We start from the raw sequence: 14,093 nt of genomic DNA on the forward strand, positions 1-14,093 counted from the left end.
TTGTCGACCCGAATATGATGTAGCATCTGATGACTGATGTCTCAGTTTCCATTGCAGCACAAGTAGAAGCCACCAAACATCTGAGTGCTGCAGTGGAAGCTCAGACTGAGGTCATGAAATCTCAGCTTGTTGCAATACAGGCTCAGACTGCTGCCATCAAGCCAGCGACTCCTCCAGCAGCATTATTTGTACCGTATGGGCGGCCTTTCCTGCCGACGGCCCTTCTTTGGGGGATTCAGCCTCCAGTTCTAATGGCCCCCAGACTGCTGCAGGGAGGCTGCCTCCATTAAGCTGGTGGCTTCTGCACGCAACAGGGTCCACTGCACCCGATGAGCACAAAAAATCGCACCTAATTGGGGCCTTAATGACATCAATAGGCTGCCCAACTCTGCCTCCTAGCCCGTCACCCGGGGCCGGGAAAATTCAGCCCAACTGCTGCACAACAGAATTTGAATCAAATAGTGTGCAATTATTATAAAAAGGTACAGCAGTCATCATACCTCACAATTGCCATTATTGCTAAAATACCATCTGCCTGCCATATTCCTGTCAACTATTTGTTATTGCAAATGCTGTGCCAAATGGTTGTTTGGGTCTTTTTTTTTATTGCCTGGACTGAACCTAACATGAAGAAATTTTGAAAAAAACTAACAAATGGAGTGATATTTGGCTGTTGAAAATCACAGTACATCTCATCTCAGTAATTTATACCATGTACATATGCTTAATGTATCAGCCCATGTCTTAAATATTTTAAATATTCAACTGCAGCAAAATGCTATTGGTTCAATTGTACAGGAACTTCTAGTGACTGTAAATATTAGATGATGATTGGATCTCACATTTAAAACTAGACACATAACATTGACTGAATAAGTATAACATTTTATGCTTTTGCTAGATGTCTTTTGCTGTTTCTATGCTCCTAAGGTATGTATGCACAGTGCTGCAGCTAAGAAGCACAATATTTACTTGTAGAAATGCAGCACATTGTGTTCCCACATTAGAGTTTGAAGCAAATATATTTATCTGCAATTGACTATATATCTTCAATTTTATGTTGCAGCTGCTCATGGGATTTGAAAGCGGAACAGTTGTGTTGTGGGACATGAGGTCAAAAAGAGCAGATTTCAGATTTTATTATGATGAGGTGAGTAAAATGTCAATGTTTTGAAGAAAGCAAGATTCACCTTTGGAAAATGTGTAGCCAGCTTTTGTGTGTGAATATCATATTTAGATTGGGTCCATCAATAATTTTTATAACGTTTCTATTTTATGGAGGTGCATAGGACTTTGATTTTATGATACCTGTCCAAATGGTGTGATGAGCTGCTTTGGGGATTGCAGGTTTGTGTATAAAGTCAGCAACCTGCTAATGAAGACTACAGCCTGTACTGTATTATTTAAAGAGAAAATACCATTTGTAATACCAAGTAGTAATCAGAAGGTCATGTATAGTAATGAGATCATACCATTGTATATGGTGCTACAAAATTGCAGATGCTTTAACTGCTGCATTGGAAATCTGTCATGGTTGTTGAAATGAAGAACAGCAGCAACATTTTCAGAATAGTCTTCTCTTGGTTTTGTAAATCTGATCATTTTAGTATGCAAACAAAATATCGAAACATTTGGCTATTTATAAAGGTCTTTTAGATGGATAATCTAATTAGTTTGAACTCATTTTTGGTTTTGAGAGATGCAAATTGATATAATAATGAGGCTGATTTTTATCCACTGGTCTAAGTCCATACTAGATGGTTATGAAATTGTGTAAATATGGCCTGAATGGTAATGTGCTACTAGATTCAATTTTTGTGATTCTCATATTTCCATAATTATTCACAGCACCAGATGCAGATTTTGACAGTAACTAATCTTAGGAATAATAGAAACTTTCATACAGGTTTGCAAACTAAAATATGCGGCTAGAAATTACTTCAAATTAAATAATAATAGTTAGAATTAAACAGAATTAGAAAGTTCAAATGAATAAATAATTATTCTTAACATTTATGTATAAATCTCTGATGAATTTTAAATAAAGTATTGTTGCTGAATGCCAAAGTCAGACAGCCTTCATCTTTTCTTGGTGAATTTTTTATTCACACTTAAATAGGACTTATTTCGGAGAACTATTTAATTAGAGCAACTTTTTTTTTGAAAGGATCCTAGTATTTTTTTCAAATTCTGTATTTACTAACGAAACTGCTAACTCATTTTACATAAACATTTAAACAGTACTTATTACAGTTTTATTGTTAATTGCGTATGTTGCAAATAAATTGATCTACATTCTAGAAGAAATGAAACAGTTCCCATGACTAAATCAAATATACAAATCTATACAATGGAAAAAACATTTCTTTAACATGGAAATACAGAAAGGAAACCAGCCAATTTAAGCATTCATTCTCAAGACACGGTCTGATTTTTAAGTAAGTTATTTAGCAATTCAGGGTTGCCTGGATGATAGCATGAAATGATGCAAGGTGGTTTCAATCACCCTTCCATTTCTGTTACGTTACACTTAAAAAGGGAAAATCAAATAGAGAGTTGTCGCTAGACCACTAGCTCCTCTCACAATATATAAATGATCTGGTTTAGAAGGCAAATAATCAAGATTTGCAGATGACACAAAATATTGCACACATTCAACAGTGAAGAAAATGGTAAGCAACTTCAGGAGTATATAGACAGGTTAATAGATTGGGCAAATAGATGTCAGATGAAATTTAATGAAGTTATTTTGGGAGGAAGCATAAGCAGAGGACATATGCACTAAATGATAAAACTGCAAAAGAAATAAAAGATCAGAAAGATTTAGGGCTTCAATATTAGACCATTAAGGAGGGCAAGATATTAGAAAAGCATATGGGATCTTAGCTTTTATGAATAGGGGCATAAAATTCAAAAGCAAAGATGTAATGCTAAACCAAAAAAAATCATTTTTTGTTTAATTAAAATTCTGTGTCCAGTATTGGATCTTACCTTAGGAAAGATGTCAAGGCCATAGAGAGGATATAGAAGATATATACTGTTACGACCAAGGCTGGGGAAATGCACTGTTAATTCAGTCCCACTTCTCCATGGATATCAATAAATTTTTCCCACTGAAGAATAGCCAATTAGACTCTATTTGTCCCCCAGAATAAAGCACACCAACCATGTTTCTTTAAACAACAACATTAACTATTTATTAGAAAAAAAATAAGTCTTAACTACTAATGAGATAAATATATATGAAAAGCTCCTTATTTCCTTCGACCTCATGCACACACGCATACAATCAAAACAACCAGTTAACTGGGGGGAAAAAGGATGTTGGTTTACAGCTGTTTCATAGGAATAAAAGGAATACTAAAATAATTCAGTTTGTCACATTCTAGTAGGCAATTCTTCGGTTCAGTAAGATGTCCCAGAGTCAAATAGTCGGATGCCACTCGAAGTCTCTCCAGGCGAGGTTGATGAACAGTCTGTGATGGATAGGCGTTCAAGGCAATTCGGCTACAGCAGGCAACACATAGGTCTTTCAACTGGGGTGTAGCAACAGTCTGCCTAGCAGCGGTATTGCAGTAGAAGCTTTCTTCAGATTCCAGGATTTCCCAAAACACAGGAGGAAACAGGAACCATACTGGATGCAGGAATTCTTCAGAGATAGAAGGCAATGCGAATCTGCCACCTTTCAAATACAGGATTTCTTTTCAAGGGATGCAAGTTTTCTTTACAGAGAGAGGTCTTTTTCTGGGTCTTTCACTTTGATCTCAGGCAGGTCAGAAACCAAATTTCAAAATGACTGCTCTTTGTCCAACTCTCTGTTTTTTTAAAGGGTTCAAAGTGAAAGTAAACCTTCCTGAGCCGATCACATGACCAGACACAGTGTCTCCCCTGTCATTCAAAGTGTTGCTCTGAGAAGGTCAAAAAACCCTGGCTGGCTTCCTTGAAACTGCTTGCTTTCCTATTCTTGTATACAAAGTCAACATCCAAAAATTTCAGCTATTTGCAGGTGCCCATGTCCACTGAAAGTCCTTTTTTCAGTTTTTTAAAACACATAGAATTCTAAGATTTTAGTACAGAATAAAACCTTTTGTAACAATACTAAGTTGAGATCATGGTTCATTGGCTTTAGTTATGAGAAGGGACCAGAGATTTTGGGCCCTGTTTAATAAAACAGAGCAAGATCTAATAGAGGTCTTCAAAATTGTGGAACTTTGACAAGAGAAATAGGGAAAACTATTCGTACAGGTTGGTGAGTTGGTAACTAGTGGGACTTAACATAATCACTAAAGGACTGAAGAGGAAGGTCAAAGTTTTTTTATACAAAGATTTGTTAGGCCACAGAATGATCTACCAGAAACAATGGTGAAAATAGAATCTGTATTCGCTTTTAACACAGAACTGCATAAACATTTGAAATGAAAATCTAAAAGACTGAGGTGAAAAGGCAGGGAATGGGACTAAGTGGATAGCTCTTTTAGAAAGCTAGTCCAGGCGTAATGGGCTAAATGGTCTACTTTAGTGCAATAAAATTCTATGATTGTAGCTCATTTAAATAATTCGCATAAAATCCCTGCACAGCTTTAGCCAAGTGCTGGTAGCTGGCCTAAGTGGGGCAGATAGAAAATATTTTAGCAGCTCAAATTTAAAGAGATGTGGCCATTTAAAGGTGTGTGGATGCACATGGGGGTAAATATTGTTTTAGACTTCATAACAGGTAAAATTAGATTTGAAATATGTATCAGCCTTTGACAAAGTTTTGAGGGGAAAAAGAATGATCAGTGAGATAGAAAGAAATGCCAGACATAAATGAAATGAAATCACATCCAGTATGGAGGCATAATGGGGCATGAAAAAACACTGGCGGGCAAGATAAAGGAAAATACCAAGGCGTTTTATAAGTATATTAAGGACAAGAGGTAACCAAGAAAAGGGCCCATTAGGGACCAAAGCGGCACTCTGTGTGTGGAACCGGAGGACGGAGGTGAGGTTTTAAATGATTACTTTTCATCTGTGTTCACTACGGAGAAGGACGAAGTAGGTGTAGAGATTAGGGAGGGGGATTGTGATATACTCTAACAAATTAGCATTGAAAGGGAGGAGGTATTAGCGGTTCTAGTGGGCTTAAAAGTGGATAAATCCCCAGGCCCAGATGAGATGTATCCCAGGCTGTTATGTGAGGCAAGGGAGGAGATTGCAGGGGCTCTGACACAAATTTTCAAATCCTCTCTGGCCGTAGGAGAGGTGCCAGAGGACTGGAGGACAGCAAATGTGGTACCATTATTCAGGAAGGGTAGCAGGGATAAACCAGGCAATTACAGGCTGGTGAGTCTTACATCAGTGGTAGGGAAACTATTGGAAAAAATTCTGAGGGAGAGGATTAATCTCCACTTGGAGAGGCAGGGATTAATAAGGGATAGTCAGCATGGCATTGTCAGGGGGAGATCATGTCTAACAAACTTGATTGAATTTTTCGAGGCGGTGACTAGATGTGTAGATGAGGGTAAAGCAGTTGATGTAGTCTACATGGACGTCAGTAAAGCTTTTGTTAAGGTCCTGCATAGGAGATTGGTTAAAAAGGTAAGAGCCCATGGGATCCAGGGCAATTTGGCAAAGTGGATCCAAAATTGGCTTAGTGGCAAGAGGCAGAAGGTGATGGTCGAGGGTTGTTTTTGCGATTGGAAGCCTGTAACCAGTGGTGTACCGCAGGGATCGGTGCTGGGACCCTTGCTGTTTGTAATGTACATTAATGATTGAGACGTGAATATAGGAGGTGTGATCAGTAAGTTCGCATTTGACACAAAAATTGGTGGTGTCGTAAATAGTGAGGAGGAAAGCCTTAGATTAGAGGATGATATAGATGGGCTGGTAAGATGGGCAGAGCAGTGGCAAATGGAATTTAATCCTGAGAAGTGTGAGGTGTTGCATTTTGTGAGGCCTAACAAGGCAAGGGCATATACGATGGGTGGTAGACCATAGGAAGTACAGAGAGTCACAGGGACCTTGGTGTACTTGTCCATTGATCATTGAAGGCAGCAGCACAGATAGATAAGGTGGTTAGGAAGGCATATGGGATACTTGCCTTTATTAGCCGAGGAATAGAATATAAAAACAGGGCAGTTATGATGGAGCTCAGCTCCATCCTAACTATAAAACGCTAGTTAGGCCACAGCTGGAATACTGTGTAAAGTTCTGGGCACCACACTATAGGAAGGATGTGATTGCACTGGAGAGGGTGCAGAGGAGATTCACCAGGATGTTGCCTGGGCTGGAGCATTTCAGCTATGAAGAGAGACTGGATATGCTAGGGTTGTTTTCCTTAGAGCAAAGAAGGCTGAGGAGAGACCTGATTGAGGCATACAAAATTATGAGGGGCATAGATAGCGTAGATAGGAAGAAACTTTTTCCCTTAGCAGAGGTGTGAATAACCAGGGGGCATAGATGTAAGGTAAGGGGCAGGAGGTTTAGAGGGGATTTGAGTAACGCACTGTTAATTCAGTACCATTACTCCACAGGTCACAGTAAAGTTTCCCACCTACCAGAAAATAGCCAAATTAAACAGTCTGTTTGTCCCCCAGAATAAAGCACACCAAACCAGGTTTCTTTAAACAACAAAATTAACTATTTATTAACAAACTAAGTCTTAAACAATAATGAGATAACTCTATATATGAAAGGATCCTTTTCAAACTTCTTATTCTTCCTGACCCTCATGTACACACGCACACATTAAAAAAAAACGGTTAACTGGTTTTAAAAGGATGTTTTCGGATTACGACTGTTTCTTAGGAATGATAAAGTAATTAGGTTGTCATGTTCTGGTAGGATATTTCCGGGTCCGTGAGGTGTCCCAGCATCAAATAGTCGGATGCCAATCGAAGTCTCTGCAGGCGAGGCTGATGAACAGTCTGTGATGGGTAGGCATTCATGGCACTTCATCTGCAGCAGGCGTCACACAGATCTATCAGCAAGGGGTGTAGCAACAGGTCTACTTGGGTTTTGAAATAGCAGTCTAGCAATAGATGCTTTCTTGAGCTTTCAGGATCTCCCAAAACATAAGAGGCAACAGGAATCACTCCTGAGCCAGAGATTTTCAGAGACTGGAGGCAATAGGAATCTGCTACCTTTAAAAATGCAGCGCTTCCTCTCAGCAAAGCAGCCTTCCTCCACAGAGAGCAGCAACTCCTCTTTTCCTGTGTCTTTTCCTCTCCAGGGGCCTTTTCCTCTCTCCAGGCAGACCACAGCTACACCTCAAAATATAGGATTTCTTTCCAAGAGTTGCAAGTCTTCCTTTTTAGAGAGAGTTCTTTGTCTCTGGTCTGCAAGCAAATCCCAGCCAGACTTCACTGCATGCTCAGCTCACTGGTCTTTCACAATACAAGAAGTGAAACCAAAACTCTAACAATAAGTCATGTGACCTGTCATTTCCCTCTGCTGAGTTGTTTGGAACAGGTGTCTTGCCATCTGTCCCATTCAGTTCAAACCCCACGTTTCAGCATTCAATGCTCACAGAAAAATCCTCTTTCTCAGTTTTTAAAAACACACAGAATTTTTAGCTTTAAATAAAAAAACAAAACTCTTGTGACAAGCATTGCTGACATAAACATTCCAATAAATGGTCATGCAGAGCTACAGGATATCAGTAAGGGAAGAAAGTAGGTGACTAATCCTCTGGATTAGGAAGCTGAAACAGAAGGCACTGCAAGAATCCAAAAGTGTTCAATTGACAAATGAATATTCACTACTAAATATTTGTGAAAATAACAAGAGCTGTCAGGAGGGAAATTCTGAACAAAATCATACCATGGAGCAAGTGATTGCCAATAAGGGGGAAGTACAGTGTAGAAATTAAGTAATAAGAACCGATTCCATAGTTAGGGGAATAGACAGGTGTTTTTGTCACAACTGTCACTTAGCCACAAATGAAAGTTCCAAATGGTGTCTTGCCTCCCAGGTGCCAGTATAAGAAAAATCACAGAACAGTTGTAAAAGATTTTAGACCTAGGCAAAAGTAGAATTGGAGATCCCCTCCAAGTTGTACTGCATTCTACGTTGGATATATACCCTTGCTCAGTTCCCATCTAATACCATAATGGAAGCACCATTTACACAAATACTTCAATGGCTAACAAAGAAGGTCAAGCACCACCTTCTCAGGATCATTAGGAATGGGCAGCAATAAATGCAGTCTTGCTGACATTGCCCACATTGCGAGAATTTCAACACTTAGGAGTCAGATCAAAGAGCAAGACCTTGAATCTTAAGATTATTCCCACTGTCACATGTTAGTCAGAATAGTAATAGTAAGATTAGGGAGATAAATGTGTGTCTAAAGACCTGGGCTGAGAAATTGCAATAGGCCCCAAAATAATGAGCAGGAAGCGAGCCCACACTTCTGCTGCATTTGTTAAGGACAAACAAGAGGTGTTGCTGAAGCAGGCATTAATTCATTTGCATATGTAAATAAGGGCCTAATACCTGTTTGAGGTTCCTTCTCCAAGATTGGTTTGCCCTAAGCCAGTCAGGACTATTGTGGGTCGCACTCAAAGAAACTAGCCCTAAAATCACCTGCAGCAAAGAAGGTGAGTAACGTACCTGAATCTAACTCCACCTGACTCCACATTTAACCACCCTCCTGATTGCTGCCACTCTGCACCCCGCTCGTGGACTTCCAAGCCTCCTCTCCTGATCACCCATGCTCCTGATTCCAATGGTCCACACACACACAGCTCCTAGCTCCCTTGTCCAACTTCCCAGCACCATGACCCCAAACCCCCCCTGCCACCACTACCACCCATCACTCCGCCCCCAGGCCCTGTGACACTAGGCCTCAAAATCCCCAGCCCCCTAGTCTGCCTCCCCACGCCCTGTCAATTCCAGGTCCCCCAATCCCAACGCTCGGCCCTGAGTTGTCCTGCCTGCACCATCCCTGACTGAACCTCTGGGCCCAATTACCTAAGTACCACTGGGATGCTAGCAGTGGGATCGTTTTTCTCCAGTCTTTGTTTCCAGGCAGTTGCGCCACCTTGACTAGATTATAATGAGGTCTGAAGCCCAATACTCTTGCTCAGGGAATTTATCCTTCACCACTCACTCACCCAAAAAGGGGGCGCTTCCGAATTATGGGCCCTAGTTTCGGAGGGAAGGATTCAGATTTCTATGACATTGGGACCAATTCTAGGGCAAGAGTGACCTGTACAGGATGGATGGATTTAACTGGAAGAAGGTTGGGCCCAGTATTCTTGCTGGGAAGTGAGTTTAAACTAATATAGTAAGGGTAAGAGAAAGAAAAACAAGATGAGCAAGCAAAGTGAAAAACAAAATGGATAAGCAGTAGAAAACCACAAAGTTAGAAAGAATAGGTCGAAGAACATAATAAAATGACTAGGACTGCCAAACAGAGTCAGGTCTAAATGTAAGTACATAAATTTAAAAAGTATTTTGAGCTAGACCCTGGTTCCGCCAGGGCCACTCAGCTCCTGACCTCATTACAGCCTTGGTCCAAACATGAACTCAAGAGGTGAGGTGAGAGTGACTACCCTTGACATCAAGGCAACATTTGACCGAGTATGGCATCAAGGCGCCCTAAGAAAACTGGAGTCAATGAGAATCGGGGGAAAACTCTCCGCTGGTTGGAGTCATACCTAGCACAAAGGAAGATGCTTGTGGTTGTTGGAGGTCAATCATCTCAGTCCCAGGATATCACTGCAGGAGTTCCTCAGGGTAGTGTCTTAGGCCCAACCATCTTCAGCTGCTTCGTCAATGACCTTCCTTCCATCATAAGGTCAGAAGTGGGGACGTTTGCCGATGATTGCACAATGTTCAGCACCATTCGCGACTCCTCAGATAATGAAGCAGCCAGTGTCCCAATGCAGCAAGACCTGGACAATATCCAAGCTTGGGCTGATAAGTGGCAAGTAACATTCACACCACACAAGTGCCAGGCAATGACCATTTCAAACGAGAGAATCTAGCCATCTTCCCTTGGTGTTCAATGGCATTACTATTGCTGAATCCCCCACTATCAATATGCTGGGGGTTACCATTGACCAGAAACTGAACTGGACCAGTCCCATAAATACTGTGGCTACAAGAGCAGGTTTTGGGGAGTTAGGAGGTGAGCTACTCGTCACAGAATTCCCAGCCTCTGACCTGCTGTTGTAGCCACAGTATTTATATGGCTAGTCCAGTTAAGTTTCTGTATCATATTCTACCCTGAGCTGAATTTCTGACTGCATATACTCTCCACATAGATCTCATCGTCCACCTCTGTAACATTGCCCAACTTTGTCCATGCCATAGCCCAACTACTGCCGAAACCTTCATTTATGCCGTTGTCACCTCCAGATTTGACTATTCCAATGTTTTCCTGGTCAACCTCCCATCCTCCACCTTCTGTAAACTTGCAGTTCATCCAGAACCCAGTTAGCCATATCCATTTCTTAAGAAAGCCAGTTGGTGAAGGATAGAACTACAGTCAATCTTTACACATTTTTATTTTTAGTTACAGAGTTACACATTACAAGTATACACCTGTTAACCTAACAACCACAGTTTTAATCTATCTATTTATTTACTTATTTATAGGGACTCAAGTGAATCCCTAGCTTTTTTTTCGTTCCTGGGATATGTGTGTTGCTGGCAAGGCAAGCATTTCTTGCCCATCCCTAATTGCCCTTGAGAAGGTGGTGGTGTGTTGCCTTCTTGAACTGCTGCAGTCCATATGGTGTGGGTACACCCACAGTGCTGTTAGGAAGGGTGTTCCAGGTTTTTAACCCAGCAACAGCAAAAGAATGGCATTATATTACCAAGTTTGGATGGTGTGTGGCTTGGAGGGGAACTTGCAGAATCATAGAATCACAGAAAGTTTTAGGCACAGAAAGAGGCCACTTGGCCCATCGTGTCTGTGCTGACTGAAAAACGATCCACCCATTCTAATCCCACCTTCCAGCATTTGGTCTGTAGGCCTGCAGATTACGGCACTTAAGGTACATATCCAGACTCCTTTTGAATGAGTTGAGAGGGTTTCTGCCTCAACTACCCTTTCAAGCAGTGAGTTCCAAACCCCCACCACCCTCTGGGTGAAACAATGTTTCCTCATCTCCCCTCTAATTTTTCTACCAATCACTTTAAATCTATGCCCCCTCTTCACTGACCTCTCAGCAAAGGTGAATAGACCCTTCACCTCCACTCTATCCAGGCCTCTCAAAATTTTGTACATTTCAATCAGATATCCCCTCAGCCTTCTCTGTTCCAAGGAGAACAACCCCAGCCTATCCAATCTTTCCTCATAGCTGCATTTTTCCAGTCCTGGCAACATCCTCGTAAATCTCCTCTGTACCCTCTCTAGTGCAATTACATCCTTTCTGTAATGAGGTGACCAGAACTGCACACAGTACTCAAGTTGTGGCCTAACCAATGAGTTATACAGTTCCAGCATAACCTCCCTGCTCATGTATTCTATACCTCGGCTAATAAAGGAAAGGATTCCATATGCCTTCTTCACCACCTTATCGACCTGTCCTGCTACCTTCAGGGATCTTTGGACATTCACTCCAAGGTCCCTCACTTCCTCGACACTTCTCAGTATTTTCCCATTAATTGTGTATTCCTTTGCCTTGTTTGACCTCCCCAAATACATCACCTCACACTTCTCCAAGTTGAATTCCATTTGCCACTTTTCTGCCCATCTGACCAGACCATCGATATCTTCCTGCAGCCTACAGCTGTCCTCCTCACTACCTATCACACGACCAATCTTTATGTTGTCTGCAAACGTCTTGATCATGCCCCCTACATTTATGTCCAAATCATTAATATATATCGCAAAAAGCAAGGGACCCAGTACTGAGCCCTGTGGAATGCCACTGGAAACAGCCCTCCAGTCGCAAAAACACCCGTCAACCCTTTGTTTCCTGCCACTGAGCCAATTCTGTATCCACCTTGCTATGTATTCCTAGATGCTATAGGATTTTATTTTTTTAACCAATAAGGACTGGAAAATGATGGTCAGACCTTCTGCTATTACCTCTCTTGCTTCTTTTAACAGCCTAGGATATATTTCATCCGGCCCTGGTTATTTATCAACTTTCAAGGATGCTAATCCCATTAATACTTCCTCTCTCCCTATGTTTATCACATCCAATACTTCACATTCCTCCTCCTTAACTACAATATCTGCATCGTCCCCCTCTTTTGTGAAGACAGATGCAGAGTATTCATTAAGAACCATACCAATATCTTCCGCTCCTACACATAGGTTACCTTTTTGGTCTTTTATGGGCCCTACTCTCTCCTTAGTTATCCACTTACTCTTAATGTATTGATAAAACATCTTTGGGTTGACTTGATTTTGCTTGCCAATATTTTTTCATGCCCTGTCTTTGCTTTCCTAATTTCCTTTTTGATTTCACCCCTCCACTTTCTATAGTCCTCTCGGCTTTCTGTAGTAGAGTTCTCAGTGTTGGACATAAGCTTTCCTTTTCTGCCTTATCTTACCCTGTAAGCTCCTTGACATCTATGAGGCTCTAGATTTGGCCGTCGCACCCTTTTCTTTGGGAGGAACATGTTTATTCTGAACCCCTTGAATCTCCCTTTTGAATGCCTCCCACTGCTCTGACACTGATTTACCTTCAAGTAGCTGTTTCCAGTCCACTTTCGCTAAACCACTCAGTTTAGTAAAATTGGCTTTGCCCCAAATGAGAACACGCACTCCGGTTCTATCTCTGTCCTTTTCCATAATTATGCTAAAACAGACTGAATTATGATCACTACCACCAAGATGCTCTCCAACTGCCACTCCTTCCACCTGCCCATCTTTATTTCTAAAAAACTAAGTCTAATACTGTGCCCTCTCTTGTTGGACTTGATACATGCTGGACAAAGAAGTTCTCCTGAATTCTGTCTTTTCAATTCCTTTCACACTAAAACTATCCCAGTTACTATTGGGGTAGTTAAAATCTCCTACTATTACTGCCCTATTGTTCTTGCACTTCTCAGAGATTTGCCTACATATCTGCTCTTCTATTTCCCTCTGACTGTTTGGGGGTCTATAGTACAGTCCCAGCAGTGTGATTGCCCCTTTTTTGTTCCTTAGCTCAATCCATATGGCCTCATTTGATAAACCTTCCAACATATTATCCCTCCTCACAGCTGTAGTAGTTTCCTTGGACCAAAATTACCACTCCCCCTCCTTTCTTATCCCCCTCCCTATCACGTATGAAAACCCTGTACCCAGGAACGTTGAGCTGCCATTCCTGTCCCTCCTTAAGCCATGTTTCTGTAATAGCTATGATATCATACTGCCACCTGTAATCTGTGCCATCATCTCATCTGCTTTATTTGCTATACTCCTTGCATTGAAATAGATACCCTTGAGCACTACCAAATGTTTTATTTTCTAACCTTTGTTTCCTCTGGGTTCTAGACATGTACATTAATTTTTGGCCTTCCATTTTCATTTCTGATTTTGTCCCAACTGAGTCTATCCTCATGTCCCCATCCCCCTGCCAAACTAGTTTAAACCCTCCCTAACAACACTCGCAAAATGTCCCGCAAGGAACTCAGTCCCGGCTCTGTTCAGGTACAACCCATCCTGCCTGTACAGGTCCCATCTCCCCCAGAGCTGGTCCCAATGTCCCAGGAATCTAAAGCCCTCCCTCCTGCACCATCTTTCCAGCCACAAATTCATCTGTCTTATCCTTCTATTTCTATACTCACTTGCACGTGGTATTGGGAGTAATCTGGAAATGACTACTTTTGAGGTCCTGCTTGCTAACTTCTTACCTAGCTCCCTAAATTCTGATCACATCCCTCTTTCTACCTATGTCGTTGGTTCCGATGTGGATCACGACTGCTGGCTATTCACCCTCCCCCTTCAGGATGCTCTGCAGCTGCTCAGTGACATCCTCAACCCTGGCACCAGGGAGGCAACACACCATCCTGGATTCACGTCTGCGGCCACAGAAACGCCTGTCTGTTCCCCTGACTATTGAATCACCTATCACTATGACTTTTCCAGTCTTCCCTATATTACCCTGTGCAGCTGAGCCATCCATGGTGCCATGGACTTGGCTCTGGCTGCACTCCCCAGGTGA

General features: G+C 41.6%; 1 protein-coding gene across 2 annotated transcripts in view; it reads left to right on the top strand.

Moving 5' to 3' along the window:
* stxbp5l (syntaxin binding protein 5L) overlaps nucleotides 1–14,093 on the top strand; it is a 679,153-nt gene that overhangs the window by 347,188 nt on the left and 317,872 nt on the right. For both annotated transcript variants that reach the window (XM_068039933.1, XM_068039934.1), the window contains exon 8: nucleotides 1,067–1,150. In XM_068039933.1, the coding sequence (XP_067896034.1) occupies nucleotides 1,067–1,150 (84 nt within the window). The remainder of the gene's footprint in view (nucleotides 1–1,066; nucleotides 1,151–14,093) is intronic.

This window comes from Heterodontus francisci, chromosome 10, assembly GCF_036365525.1.
Source record: "Heterodontus francisci isolate sHetFra1 chromosome 10, sHetFra1.hap1, whole genome shotgun sequence".
NCBI lineage: Eukaryota > Metazoa > Chordata > Chondrichthyes > Heterodontiformes > Heterodontidae > Heterodontus > Heterodontus francisci.